Source organism: Zymoseptoria tritici, chromosome 9, assembly GCF_000219625.1.
Source record: "Zymoseptoria tritici IPO323 chromosome 9, whole genome shotgun sequence".
Lineage (NCBI taxonomy): Eukaryota > Fungi > Ascomycota > Dothideomycetes > Mycosphaerellales > Mycosphaerellaceae > Zymoseptoria > Zymoseptoria tritici.
Window position 1 is genome coordinate 1,509,081 of NC_018210.1, and position 14,060 is coordinate 1,523,140.

Genomic DNA, 14,060 nt, shown 5'->3' on the forward strand with positions numbered 1-14,060 from the left:
CCAGCCTCAAGTTTCGTCCCACAGAAGACCACGAAGTAGAAGAGACTTAGTCACGCTCGTGGCGTCCGTTTCCATGCGGCCAGCTGAAGATGGCCATCTTCTCTCACAAGCAGCGGACAATGGACGGAGTCGCGGACATGGCGGAAACCAAAGCAATGCTGACGATACCGGCGGACTGGTGCGGGCTAATGCAGCTCTGTACAGCGATGATCCCTGGAGCTCGCTGGAAGGAACAAGGCGAGTGGCAGAGTTCCGGTCCGTGGATCGCGAGTCGAACATTGCGAATCCCGGCTGACGGGCTGCTGGGTCATCGAAAGAACTTCCAGAATCCTCGAATGGCGTTGACATGTGGTATCTGGTCGTTCGGACCGCTGCAAATCCGATATCTGCTCTGAAGTGTGATAGATTGTGAGGAGGGAATCTGGGTGGGAAGAGACATGGAGAGGATGATGTAAGGGAGTTTTAGCCAGGGGCAGGGGTCTTGGAGTTACTTCCATTTGTTCGTTCTTTCGCTAATGAGTTCCAATGTAAGATGGCATAAAATGAATCTGATTTGGTCAGACGAATACCTTGCAGTCGATCAGGTCATGTCTGCCTCATTCCAAGCAGTCAAATGTCAACACGATGATCAAGAAGAAGCCATCGCGATGGCTGCAAAGTACCTCTGATCCATCGACTTGGCGAAGGATTCGGGCCATTCGGTCGAACCGGACTGGGGGATCGTTGCGCTCCAAGCTCGGACCACTTCAGCCTCTTCTCTCTCAGTGAATTTGCAAGCGGATTCCAAGCGGGTGGTCCTGGGATTCACTCACAAACGACGTGGCTTCTCACCATAATCTCACCAGCGTGAGGCGTGGCTTGCGTTGGCTCATCTGTCAGCCTGTGGTTCGAGTGGTTCACGCTCTGTTCTGCCTTTTCCTCCGCCCTGGAAAAAGTCAGAGAAACTCCACCGAGACCCATCTCACGGCTTCGGTGGGTTTGCTCCGGGGATGTGGTATCATCCCTGTCGCTGAGATCTGTACTCGTTTCCCGTTTCCCGTTTCCCTGGTCAGACTTCTACTTTGCTACTTCCTCGTCTTATCGCTTGGCTGTCTCTCGCTTCCTGACCCTTTCGTGACCATCGACATACACAAGCGTTCATCGCTATCGACCCACCGCGACCAGTTCTTCCACCAGACTATCAGCCATCGCTACCACTACATCGCCCACAGCCCGCCTCGCTACCACGAAACACTACTATCATCCCATCTTCGAGGGTCCGGCTCCGACCGCTGTAGTCTTCGACATCATCAATTGTGAGCCGCAACGCAAACCTGTCGATCCTCCGCAACTTGCCATGGACAACCTTTAGCACGAGCCGATCTTTTGCCAGAAACGTGGACACGTCCGAGACAATCTGTGATCGCCGTAGGGCGATCCGCACGGAAGATCTTTACCTGAGTTGTAGCGCGCTCCGACCCTGCGACGACCTGTCGTCCTCGGAATACATCTATCGACATATAACCCTCTGCGGCAACATCACTGGAACTGTTGGAAAGGATATCACGCAAAGATGAAAACAGCGGAGAGAAGAGGAAGCTTCGCAAGGGCGTTTGATCGGGTGCGTTCGGTGATGAAACGCAAGAGGAATGCGACTTCGCCGGATCTGGCCACACCAATGGAGGCGCCACGGAGAGAGAGCGTGGATTTGGTTTTGAGACCGGCGACTGCGAAAGCTGTTGCAAGAGGAGAACAAACGGAGAGCTCAGCACAGACGTCGGCACCGACCACATCATCGAGCACTCCGAAACGCACCACAATGGACCTACCAATCACGGTCGATCCTGACTACGAGTCGGAGGAAGCGCTTCTCCCCATGGTCGACAGCCGCTCGGACATCAGAGATCACCACATTCAAGAGCTATTCTCACGACATGGGTCGCACGGGTCACAATTCAGACCACACTACCGGGACCTGTCACCGGACCGGCCTACAAAGATACGACGAGTTGAAAAGCCGATCCGCATCAGAATACACTGGACATGTCACCAATGCGATAGAAACTTCGGCCGCGAGCAGACATGCGTGCAATGCGGACACCAAAGATGCAAGGAATGCCCGAGACAGCCACCAAAGCAAGTGAGGGCAATGCTGGACAGCGCGCGATGCAGCATGGAGCGCGACGAGCGAGAAAGACTCGGCTTGACATCAGACGAGGAGGAAGCAGTGGCAGTCCGACCATCCTCAACCGCCAGCTCGCCGGCCATCCTCACTTCACCCATACCCTTCACCTCCGCACCTCTCGACATCGACTCGAGCACAGACGAACAAGAGTCGACCCTCGACCTCTCCTTCTACACCCGCCCACGTTCCGCACTCCGCACCTCTATCCGCTCAACCCGGCAACCTCCAACCGTCATTCACCAAATGTGCCACGAATGCGAAGCACCTCTCCTCTCCACCACCACCTCCTGTCCACACTGCAACCACACCCGATGCGAGAACTGTCCCGCTCCAGCATCACCCAACACCGCCGCCGCTGCAACCCAATGGATTGCCGCCCGTCGAGCCCTCACCTCCCGCAGCCTCTCCGCCGACAATGCCCTCGCCGCAACATCACCACCAATGCTCAAAGCCGTCCGCCGCGTGTACCGCAAACCTCGTCAACGCGTACGCTATAATTGCGAGCACTGCGGGACAATGTTCATCGCCGGCGACCCGTGTCGGGAATGCGGACACGAGCGATGTGGGGACTGCCTGAGGGAACCTCCACGTAGGACTGCGACGAGTTTTGACCCCGAATTGTTGGCGTTGGTGAATGCGAGGTTAGCGGCGCATGCGGCGAGTTTGACGCAGCCGGTGGCTTAGATGAGCGAGATTGAGATTGTGTTGTTTGCCATCATTATACCCTTTGCTGTCATTTCCGGAGGAGATACTGCTGGTGCACGACGAAGACTTGAATGTCTATATGATACCATTTTGCTGTTATCTTCAAGACGTATATACATCTATGCTCACGACTACGACATTTGTCGACTTCACCTAATCATCGCCCTTTCACCATTCCCTAGGATCATATTCCACTTTGACAGAGACAGGAGTGGCAAACCGCAACCAACCCAACGCAAGGGCTCACAATCACTGATGAAAAGAGCGAATGCATGTTCACATTTCCGGTCCCGCGTGCAGGAATGAGTTTCAAAGCGGTGTGAGAGGTAAACGCCACCAACGCATGCGAAACGCACGGTAGCGAGGCACGTTTTCGGGCCACGAGGTTGCCATGCTTTGCTTTCCCTCGTTTCGAAATGATGGTGATCTTTGGTTACGACATTATTTTGACTGAGTCACGTGGTAGGACGATGGAAGCGAGGACCTTGCTGCTTGCACTGCTCAAATGCCCTCTCGCCTTGAGGATTCACGACGGTAGTTGTTATCTAAACGGGCCAGCTCCGCGCTCCCCTTCAGTCTTCTGCCCCTCTCGTCCGGAAGATGTGGTTCGAGCGACCGCACACAATACACTTTCCCACCGCGCATATTTAAACTTTCCACTGCTGAGGATCCTCCACTTTCTTCACAGAGAGCTCGGTGATCGATCCACAGTCGGTTGGGCACGTTGGAAACGAAGGAGGGGTTTCCGGTCTGGGCCGTCTTTGGTCTTCCCCAACTTCATTCCATCTCGCCTCGCGACTTGCGAGTCGTCGACCGACAACTCTGGTCAGAGTGCACTCCATGTCTCACCGCACGCCAGCACATCGTCCGAAACATGGCGACATCATGGTTCCCTTCGAAGCTCTGTGCTCCGAAGCGAGGTGGCGAAGTGTCAAGATTGGTTTGGCACCGCTGCTTATCTTGCGCATCACTGATCGAGTTGCGCGATCAAGTCCTAGCGTTGCTGAAATCTCTCACGCACGTGTTCGAGATGCGGACGGCGATGATGGAATCGGCATTGGCGTCTGCTGACAGACGTGCGTTCGCTCCCGGAGCTTTGGGCTGGGATCGTCGCTGCTGCGCGCTCCACAGCTACGGCTGACGCCGGATGGGAAAAGTCAATTGCTTGCGTAAGCCAGGTGGGGAGGGCAAGAAGTGTAAAGTTGATGTTGTTGGTGGTGGAGGTTTCTCCACCTGTTAATGGGAAAGACTAGGGCGAGAGGAGGGATTGCGGATATTTGCGCTTTCGAGGTTGTTCTTCTTCTTCATGGAGATCTCAGATCAGGCCGTTGATGAAAGGGCCATTCACTTCTGAAGTGCTAAACTCTGCTCCGAAGAAGGCAATGCAAAACGGCGGTCATGGCAAGTTGCACTCGACGACACACGTTGTCGGCCTTGCGAGACTCTCGTTGTTGAGCTGCCAACTCTGACCTCACTGTTGATGCATATGCCTTCATTCATTCCTGCCAAAGGTCCTGTGAGCCGTTCCTGTCAGTCGACACACCCGTCCAGCAACTCTACGCGGGCTACCAAGCAATTGATCCATCATCATGGTGAAATAGGACCGAACCCGGATGGACTTTCTGAACCCGGGACTTGGGTCGGTGTGTCCAGCGTCTTGGGATGAAGACTCCGCCTGGTCCGGACGACGTTACGCCATGTTTCCTCCACAACCGTGATCCTACGGCCGCGCGAAGTTCGGAGTTTGCGGTCAACGTCGTGGAACGGATTTTCATCACGGCTTCGGAGGTCGGATCACAGGCCCGACAATCCGCAGGCAGCCCTACCAGGACCCATCGAGATTCGAGGCTGAGGTCAGGGCACACATCATTCTTCACATCGTTGCCGGTCTTGTGAGCGTTGTGTCCGCTGCCAATTGCAGCTGGAAGACGTTGCAGCCCACAGCGGACGCAAAGCCTTCGATTGCTGCCTCGCCAGATTTCACCCAACACCGTGGAAAGTCTCGCCGCAGACCCGGTAATGTCTCAAGCCTCACTAAAGCTCCTGCTCAAGCATATATCCCTCAGTCGGCGACTCCGAGACACAACATTCACCTGGGTCTGACTATCGACCACATTCACCGCCAGGAAGCCATTAATGGCGTTCACAAAATCTCGGAGCATCGTCTATTGTTGCTCTTGTTCTGGACCTGGAGAATAACCACGAAGCGTAGCGCCTCTCGCGGAGAATGCTCCGACCAATGACAAGCTCGGGGAAAGACTTAGGTATGTCTCACAAAAACTCAAAGATGTCTGAGGTTCTGGCTGAGGACTTCCAGACCTTCTGTTGAGTTTGCTATTGCCGCTGAATATGGGAAAAGGTCCAAGGATTATGGTTGTTGCTGCTTGCTATACCGGATTGAGCTGCAAGTGCCGTGAGGAGACGTTAAACTCTGATCGTTTTTCGGGATTTTGAAAGACGTTGGGTTGAGAAGTTGACTTCAGTTGTGTCGGTACCGAAGGGGGTGTCGCAAGCATTGTTCGAATTATCGGGAACCTCACCCATGCCAGATGACTCTGATAACTTCCTGGATTTGCAAATCATGAGGATGGACACTTTGGTGGCCAGCTTCCGAACAAAATGCTGTAATGCCGCCATGTCTCACGGCAACGTTGCTCGATATGGCCCAGTCTGCAATCCAGTTCTCTTCTTGAAGACCCGCCCATGGACAGCAGGTCTGCTCGTCATTGGGACTGGACGTACAGCTGTTCGCAGAGTAAAACCTTCAGTACTTCTGTCTTCGAACCAGCAGAGGAGCGTACTTTCCGATCTTTCTGTTGAGAGAGCTCGATATCCTCGACTTCCTGCGATTGCTGGCGAGCGAGCTGATCACTGGTCCGCGAACGGCTCTCAAGCTTCGCTCGCATCAAGTTCGTGACGAAGATCAGCCATCGTGCCACATCATCAGTGGCTTCTGAAGGTCTATCACAAAGCTGCGATACAATTCCGTGGTCAACCTACCGCACCAGCATGTCATCGCGCAGTCTACCCATTCCTCGATGCATTGCAGCGTCATCTATGATACCCGCCGCCATCTTTGCTTTCACCATGGCTGGCACCAGCGTCCGCACGAGAAGACCTCAACACCGGCTTCAGGATTCAGGAGCTACAACTACTTGGTCACTTGAAATCGAGAACCGTAGGGAACGCCATTGGTACAAGCACCATCTCCGTTACACATTCAACTGCTTGTTACCACCGTCAGCATTCCATGGCGCTCACACAAGCTCGACCTCCAATATAGCAGCTCCAATCACGCATTTCTTACATTCGTTCGCCAACCTGACTGCGACTCACCGCAATTGTCAACGTTCACTGTCACCAGTACCTGCCGATGGCGTGCTCCAGCACCACGAGCCGATTGGCATGAGAATCAGCCATCGTTCTTCTCTGACTCAAAGACCGAGCTCAGGACGGTCGCATCCCAACAGCATCTTCTGCAAAGGGCAAGAAAAGAGGGCAAGAATATGCATTGGTCACGTCCGTGGCGATCAATTTGCGCGAATCGATACGAAGCAAGGATATGACACGATCCCACCAGCGCAAAGTCCGCGTAGCAAACAACATATTCCTTGGATCATTGGCGGCACACGATCACTCGCCCTGCGGTCTTCCAAACCGCATATTGTCGAACTCAAAGCCCGATGATCGGACAAGCTCCGAGCTGCCTGACAGCTCGCCGTGGTTTTTGTTGGAACTAAGCCCCTGCGCTCCATGGTTCACCGAAAGGATACCCTCTGGTAACGCAAAGAATGACTTCACGCACCGGCTTGGCGGGGATGTAAAAATGTGGCAGCCTGGTCATCCCGCTCTGTCTACCTACTTAAGTCACACGATTCCTCCGACTTTTCGACCTTCCACCGCCTCTGAACGGAAGCCCAGCTCGCGACGAACACTTCGCAATACGCTCGAAGCCAACTTGCATCAGAGTGCTCATCAACTCGCGTGAAAGACTTCTCCAATCACCCAAAGATGGACAAAAACATCTGGACCGACAATGCCATCGAGGCTGCCAGGCACGCGGCCGACCAGCACATCAAGGAAGGACTCAGAGTCGCCTACATTCCGGTCGTCTTGCTGCTGGTCGTCTTCCCTCTGATCACCTGGACATTACCTTCTGGTATCAGGAGAGCTCTCGCGAACATCACGCCACGCCTTGTCAATTACACTCTTCTGGTGAGCTGTACGACAGCATTCGTGGTTAGCGGCCTCATACCCGATTTGATGCGGATCCTCATGTACACTGGCTTCCAGTTCGGTCAACGACAAATGCTGCCGCCCGTCCTTCCGAGCTCATGCGAGCTGGCGAGGCAGATCGAGGAGAGAAACGATGTGTGGCCATGTGCGAAAGAAGAGCTACACGCGGCCTGGAGGACTGGTGGTCTGTCCGCGGAGGTGCTGTGGCAGAACATGCTGTGGTGGATGTTGCTTCAGGTCGTCTGGGTGATCGGCTTTGGCTTTGCAGCTGCCTGGATGAGTGAGACAATGAGCTCGAAGGAAGGCAAGGCTTGCACGCTGCAGAGCTGTTCATGCCACAACCCGGAGCAGGTGGAACGCAAGGAAAGCACTGTACTTGGGGCAAAGTCCGAGGCACAGATCGACTTCCCGCGCCCAAGTGCATAGCGGCAAGTCACGCCAGACCATCAAGCGAGACACGATCTCGACAAGGCCCTGGACGCAACACATACCTCGACTATCTGATCCATCCAGGGACATCAAAGGATGCTGTTCACTCACAATTCAGGGGATGCTGATTGACGGTCCGAGACCTTGATCTCTACTCATCAGAACGGGTTTACGGTGCAAGCAAACGCAAAGTGCATGCAGTTATACGGCTGGGGGGTATTGTCTGACTGACAACGGGCTCGAGGTGCTCGGTGGGCGGATAGCATCGAGGTGGAGGACCTAAGTGGCACTGGTTTTGTGGGCGGGCGGTTGCTGCGATGGTGAATCACACTCAGTTATGTCTTCTCCATCGAAAGCCATGTGCAGTACCCCAGATACAACTGCGTTCCCCGCTTTATCGTCGATAGCATATCTTACCACACTTCGCCTCACTTCTCTCGCAGTTACAGCGGTTTGCGCATCGGAGGCGGTGGTCGGCATAGCGTTCGAGCATAGGAACAGTATCGGAGTTTTCATTTTGTGTGTTAGCCTCCGGACGGTGTAGATCTGGGAAGCCCAAATGACCTTTGCTGCAGCCATGACCCTGGAAGTTTGCATACGACTACAGTGAACATCGTTCATCCAAGAATTAGCATGGTCCTCGGCCAATGTACGCTTGAGAAATTGTCGATACCTGCTAAAGCAGGGCTTCGATAGAGGACTTTGGCTAGCGTAAGCGATAATCCTATGCGTACGTAGGCCCCTGTACCTCTTCTCAGGCGCTTCGGAATCTTGAGAAGAGCAGAATCGAGTGCAGGAGCGGATTTCGAATATGCAGCTTAGTCGTCTGGAACGGGCCTGGAGGGACTTCCAAATATCCGAAAAATAGCTTCGATTTGGCATAGTTGTCACGGAGATTTCAAGCACCTCAAAGATTGGCTTGATCATTGGGCCATCCTGTCCCCCAACACGGATTCGACGTGCTACGAGGATAATACGGGACGATGAGCTTGCGCTGGGGTGTCACGAAGTATATGCGAGTGTAGTCAGTCATGCGGGTCTAGAACTACTTCGGGGCTGGAGAATCCTTGTCGAAGATATGGTCATCGCTTTTGCTCGACTGACGTCGAAGCAGAGATCTGTTTTGATGTTGCACAGCACGAGAGCATCGGTTCACGACGTAACGAAACTGTCAATCAGACCTTGCTCGAATACGCCAATGTGTCTCTGTCCAATACGTATGGTCGACTAACGCTTCTCCCGAACGGAGAGAGGCACGCCCTGAATCAAGCCATTCCGGACCCGAAACGCTCCGTCCTCTCTCTTACAATGCTTGTGCAAGCTCCAGGATGTGAACGTCGTTGCAAAGACTTTGATTCCGCGGCACGGGTGGAGCAGCACTCGGCCGGAGCAGAACTGGCCGTCCATCCGTCCTGCGTAGTGGAACTGCTGTATGATCACCAGCGTGAAGTCATCCTCCATTCGCCGACGCTGTGCTTCTGTGCGTCTTTGCAGTATTTTAAGCCTCCCTGCAGGACGGCATTGACCTCGTGATCCGAGTTGACACGTGCCAATCCCAGATGCCGATTTGGCGGGGATCTGCCCTGAGGAAAGTCAATCGTGACATTGCAATGGCCGTGAAAGGACCAGAACAGCCCATTGTACTTCCACATCCTGTGACCGTGTCGCGTAATAAGTAGCACGAGAGGGGCGGGAGTCTCATCGCTTGTATAGAATTACCACGTCGTGGCAACCTTCCCCGTTCCGCCCAGCCCAGCGAAACGACTCACACGATTCAAGCAGTGCAGTCGTTGTAAAGTCAATCCCGTCAATTCAGGGTCTTGCAGAAAATCGGGCCAGTCACAAAGTTCCATCGATGCACGCCATCGTCCATAGGTCCATTTTTGCGACTCAACATCGCCGTGTCTTTTTCAGACTGACCATGGGGAAACAGGCGGACGGCTGCAGTGAATGATGCAGTTTGCTTGATCTGTTGCTGCGGTGAATCCAGGGCCGGGTCATTCTCCTACTTCACTGATCTTGGACAGCGCTTTGTCACAAAACCCGGCACAAAGGCGTAGAAGCTCGACTTGATCTTCTACTACTACTCCAGGTAGTGTCGAGCGAAGAAAGCTGCGTCTGCGCCTGCCGGTGTGATATCACAGCTCTCTGTGTGAGCCTCACTGCACGCTGTGCATGAGATCAGCATTCGCGTGCCTCTCTTGCACAGTGCCGTGCACTCTCACGCTCGTCACCTCCTACTATCGTCACCTATTATCCCACCGCTTTGTCTACACTCGACGATCCCTTTCCTGAGCAGTGGTGTCCGGTCGGACACGCTCTCGCCGGATCTCAGGCCGGTCCGACAACACCCTCAGCTTCGCCCTCACTCAAGATGAAGTTCGGACAGAATCTCCCACGAAACCAGGTCCCGGAATGGGCGTCCTCCTACATCGACTACAAGGCCCTCAAGAAGTTGATCAAGGCCGCGAAGCAAGAGACCGAGCAGAATGGAGAGGAGCCAGATTTGGCTGGTACAGTGAGCCCGTATAGTGCCCAAGATTGATGATCTAACTGTCCTCCAGAGTTCTTCTACACTCTGGACCGCCAGCTCGAGGATGTCGACACCTTTTACAACCGCAAATACGCCGAATTCTCCCGCCGACTACGACTGCTCTTCGATCGATATGGCATGGCTTCGAAGCTCAAGGATGGCATGGATCAGGGTGATATGGAAGATCTGATGGGCACTTTGTTGGAGTTGAGAGGACAATACCGCCATCTACAATGGTATGGAGATGTGAACAAGAGAGGGTTTGTCAAGATTACGAAGAAGCTGGACAAGAAGATAGCGTCTTCGTCTACGCAGACTCGGTATCTGGCGACCAAGGTCGATCCGAAAGCGTTTGCGACAAACAACAAATTGACGCTGGACATGCGATCGATCAACGAATGGCTGTCAAATTTGGGCGAGGTAAAAGTGGTGAGCGACTCCGATTCAGTACATTCAGGAAGCTCAGGATCAATGCATCGCATGGGATCACGGACGGCTTTGAAGATTGCAACGTCCGCGCTAGAGGCCATGGAGCTTGCTGCTAGAGAGGATGACCCGGAGAAATTGCTCACACTGGTCGCGGCCGCCACACCGAATGCTAGCGAGACTGCTGAACGAGGACTCCTGTTGGACCTTTTTCAGCGAGCGATTTCGTTCAAGTCGATGAGATGTATCCAAGCGATCATTCGAAAAGTGCCGTCGATCGATCGGGAAGACGACATGAACAAGCGCAGCTGCTTGCACAAACTTATCATTGCGGCAGGACGTGCCAGAGCGTCGCAAAATGCTGGTGGTTTCGACCAAATATCCAAGACAATAGCATTTATAAATGCCGCAGAGCCGCCGGTCAGAGTTCCAGGAGCCTTCAAAGTTGAGGAGCGAGATCCAGAGCAGGAACCTTTCAAGGACGACCAAGCGGAGCGAGTGATGGACTTCATCCTCAGCATGCTTAGCGAGGAACAGCGCTCAGCGGTAATGACAAAGGACATATACGGACGCATGCCATTGCACTATGCAGCACAGTACGGGCTGGTCTTTGCCAGTCAATTGCTTATGAAGTATATGCAAGATTGGCACCTTTTCGATCTGACAGAAGGCATCGACTCTCCCATATGGCAAGATCTCGAAGGCTTTGCACCTCTGCATCTGGCAGTCATTGGAGGACACTACCGCACATCCAAGGCTCTACTGCTGGTGGACGACTGGCACAATTTTACAGACCACCGACTAACGAGCAAGCACGTCGAAAAGAGCGGGCTTTCCCTCGCATTGGCAACCAAGTCAAATTTTCACAAGATTGTCAAGCTGCTGGTCGATGCCGGAGTAAATGTCAATTACCAGGATGAGCAGGGAGAAACTGCGCTTCACATTGCCGCTAGATTCGGCCATGAGGATTGCGCCTCCGCTCTGCTTGCACCTGTCAATGGAGAGCGTCAGGTCAACCTTGAGCTTGCAGAGAAGTCATACAACTGGACGCCACTCTTCATTGCTTCGGTCAATGGCCACCTCCCCATCGTCAAAGCCTTGGTCGACGCTGGCGCTCGAATCAACAAGGTCGACTCATCGCAATGGACGCCGAAAGAACATGCTGCCTTGAGAGGCCACATGGACGTTGCGAAATACCTGGCTCAGTTCACACCACCTCCTAGTATGAATCCAAGTCCGGACCTCGCGGCGCAGCTATCTGGATCTCCACCTGCTGCGTCGTCACTTGAGGACCGTCGCTCGAATGGTGCTGAGAAAGAGCAGCCTTTGAAAGCTCGAGTTCCGGAGCCCGTCAAGTCTTTCGGTCATCGATATCTCACTGACGAGACGATGGTTCTGGTCAGTCTGGGCACTCTGGACGAACACAAGGACATATCGCCGATCAGTCTGGAGAACATTGCGATTACAGATGCGCACGCCACACAGCTCGATACAGCTCTATCATTAGTGGTGTCTGCGCAAGGAGCGAGTGGTGAACCAACTGTCATCGACCTGCCGATTCAGGAGGAGATCAGTACGGCGTTCATGACCTTCACCACCAAGGATCCTTCAAAGGTGAAGCTGTTGTTCGATTTGGTGCCTACATACTCTGGATCTACCAACAAGCGTATTGCTCGTGCTGTTGCATTACTCTCCAGCATCAAGCCTGGTGTTGGCAACAAACGCATGACCTTGCAGACTGATCTCAGTGTGCCACTCCTGGCCGGTCCTGACTTCGATGTCATCGGCTCCATCAACTTCAACTTCCTCATTATCACGCCTTTCACACACCCTGCGCTGAGCATCAGTGAGGAAAAGACGTACTGGACCAAGTCGTCTACAATGGTCATCGGACATCGTGGTTTGGGAAAGAACATGGCAACCAAGACATCACTCCAACTTGGAGAGAACACGATTCAATCCTTCATCACAGCCGCCAATCTAGGAGCATCATACGTCGAATTCGATGTGCAAATGACGAAAGACCACGTCCCAGTCATCTACCACGACTTTCTCGTCAGCGAAACCGGAGCCGACGTCCCAGTCCACACCTTGACCCTCGAACAATTCCTCGCACTGAGCGAAACACCACGCAGCACCCGACCAACCACTCCCGCCCACTCCTCCACCAACAGCAGATCCGAACAAGACTACCCCGATCCACGGCGTCCTCAACGCTCCTACTCCCTCGGCGGCGCCCCAATCCCCGACAAGTCCAAAGACCGCATGCGCCACACCCGCGACTTCAAAATCAAAGGCTTCAAAGGCAATTCCCGCGGCGACTTCATCCAATCACCCTTCACCACCCTCGAGGAAATGTTCAAGACGATCCCCGAGGAAGTCGGGTTCAACATTGAGATGAAATACCCCATGCTCTTCGAGTCCGTGCAAGAGGAAATGGACACGTACGCCGTGGAACTCAATTCCTTCGTCGACACCGTCCTCCGCATGGTCTACGATCTCCGCAAGAAACGCAACATCGTCTTCTCCTCTTTCCATCCGGACCTCTGCCTCCTCCTCACGTTCAAACAACCCTCCATCCCCGTCCTCTTCCTCACCGACGCGGGCTGCTCTCCCGTCGGCGATATCCGCGCGAGTTCCCTGCAGGAGGCGATTCGTTTCGCCAGTCGGTGGAATCTCCTCGGCATCGTGTCAGCCGCGGAACCCTTTGTTCTCTGCCCGCGACTCATCAATGTCGTGCAGAGCTCGGAACTGGTCTGTGTGAGCTACGGCACTTTGAATAACGATCCGCACAATAGCAATTTGCAGGCTCAAGCGGGGATTGACGCGGTGATTGTGGACAGTGTGGCGAGAGTGCGGAAGGGGTTGACGGAGGCTGTGGCTGGGACTGTGAAGGAGGAGATAGGTCGAGGGAAGACGGAGGAAGCGAAGAGTGAGGTGAGTGACGGGAGTGATGAGCAGACACTTTCGAAGGAGCTTGAGGGGAGGTTGGAGTTGGTCTGAGCATTTCTTTGGAGTTGCTGCATTTTGATCTGCGATCTCATGCTTTTATTGCTTGTTACGATTGCATGGATTGAGGCCTCAGCTTTCGATACCGTTAGCCGTGGCGGGAAGGATTCAGCATTCAACATGAAATGCCACTACAGCAGGCATCGAGGAAGATGGCAAAGGCGTTCTGCTGAGATTCTTGCTTTGGGCAACAGAATCATTGGCCGAGGGAGTTCTGCTCAGATGTCTGACCGTTCGGGTCCTTGGGCTGAGTTCAGTTGCCTGGTGTGTTTGACCAGTCGGCCACATTCAGTGACGAGAGGAGCATGTCGGGAAGCATTTTCGGGTTAAAATAGGTTGGGCGGCGCTCGCGTTCACAATCTGAATCGCTTGAGCTTGCCGTTGATTGCATATTTGAACAGTTATAGAATCGATCTTCCTTCGTTGTTCTGGCATGGCCTTCATTTGCGAGAGTGCTCACGCCTTCCCACTCTTGCAGGATGGATGCGGACGGCCGAGTGACTTCTCGTTCAGTGCATGTATCGTTATAGCAATGCTATGCTATGCTACGCTATGTAT

The 14,060-nt window shown here is 53.7% G+C and overlaps 3 protein-coding genes across 3 annotated transcripts; all 3 read left to right on the forward strand.

Moving 5' to 3' along the window:
* Positions 1-624: 624 nt before the first annotated feature.
* On the forward strand, positions 625-2,848 carry MYCGRDRAFT_110828 (uncharacterized protein; the record flags this gene model as incomplete). The annotated part of the gene is made up of 3 exons (XM_003849421.1): positions 625-658; positions 1,212-1,295; positions 1,563-2,848. 3 exons carry the CDS (start codon positions 625-627, stop codon positions 2,846-2,848), a joined length of 1,404 nt encoding a protein of 467 aa, XP_003849469.1.
* A 4,032-nt stretch (positions 2,849-6,880) lies between these two features.
* Positions 6,881-7,531, forward strand: MYCGRDRAFT_95852 (uncharacterized protein; the record flags this gene model as incomplete). Its single annotated transcript, XM_003849422.1, has 1 exon — positions 6,881-7,531. One exon carries the CDS (start codon positions 6,881-6,883, stop codon positions 7,529-7,531), a length of 651 nt encoding a protein of 216 aa, XP_003849470.1.
* Positions 7,532-8,842: 1,311 nt separating this feature from the next.
* On the forward strand, positions 8,843-13,920 carry MYCGRDRAFT_110829 (uncharacterized protein; the record flags this gene model as incomplete). Its single annotated transcript, XM_003849423.1, has 4 exons — positions 8,843-9,014; positions 9,627-9,664; positions 9,744-10,047; positions 10,099-13,920. The coding sequence occupies 4 exons, from the start codon at positions 8,843-8,845 to the stop codon at positions 13,494-13,496; spliced, it is 3,912 nt and encodes a 1,303-aa protein (XP_003849471.1).
* Between the last annotated feature and the right edge of the window lie 140 nt (positions 13,921-14,060).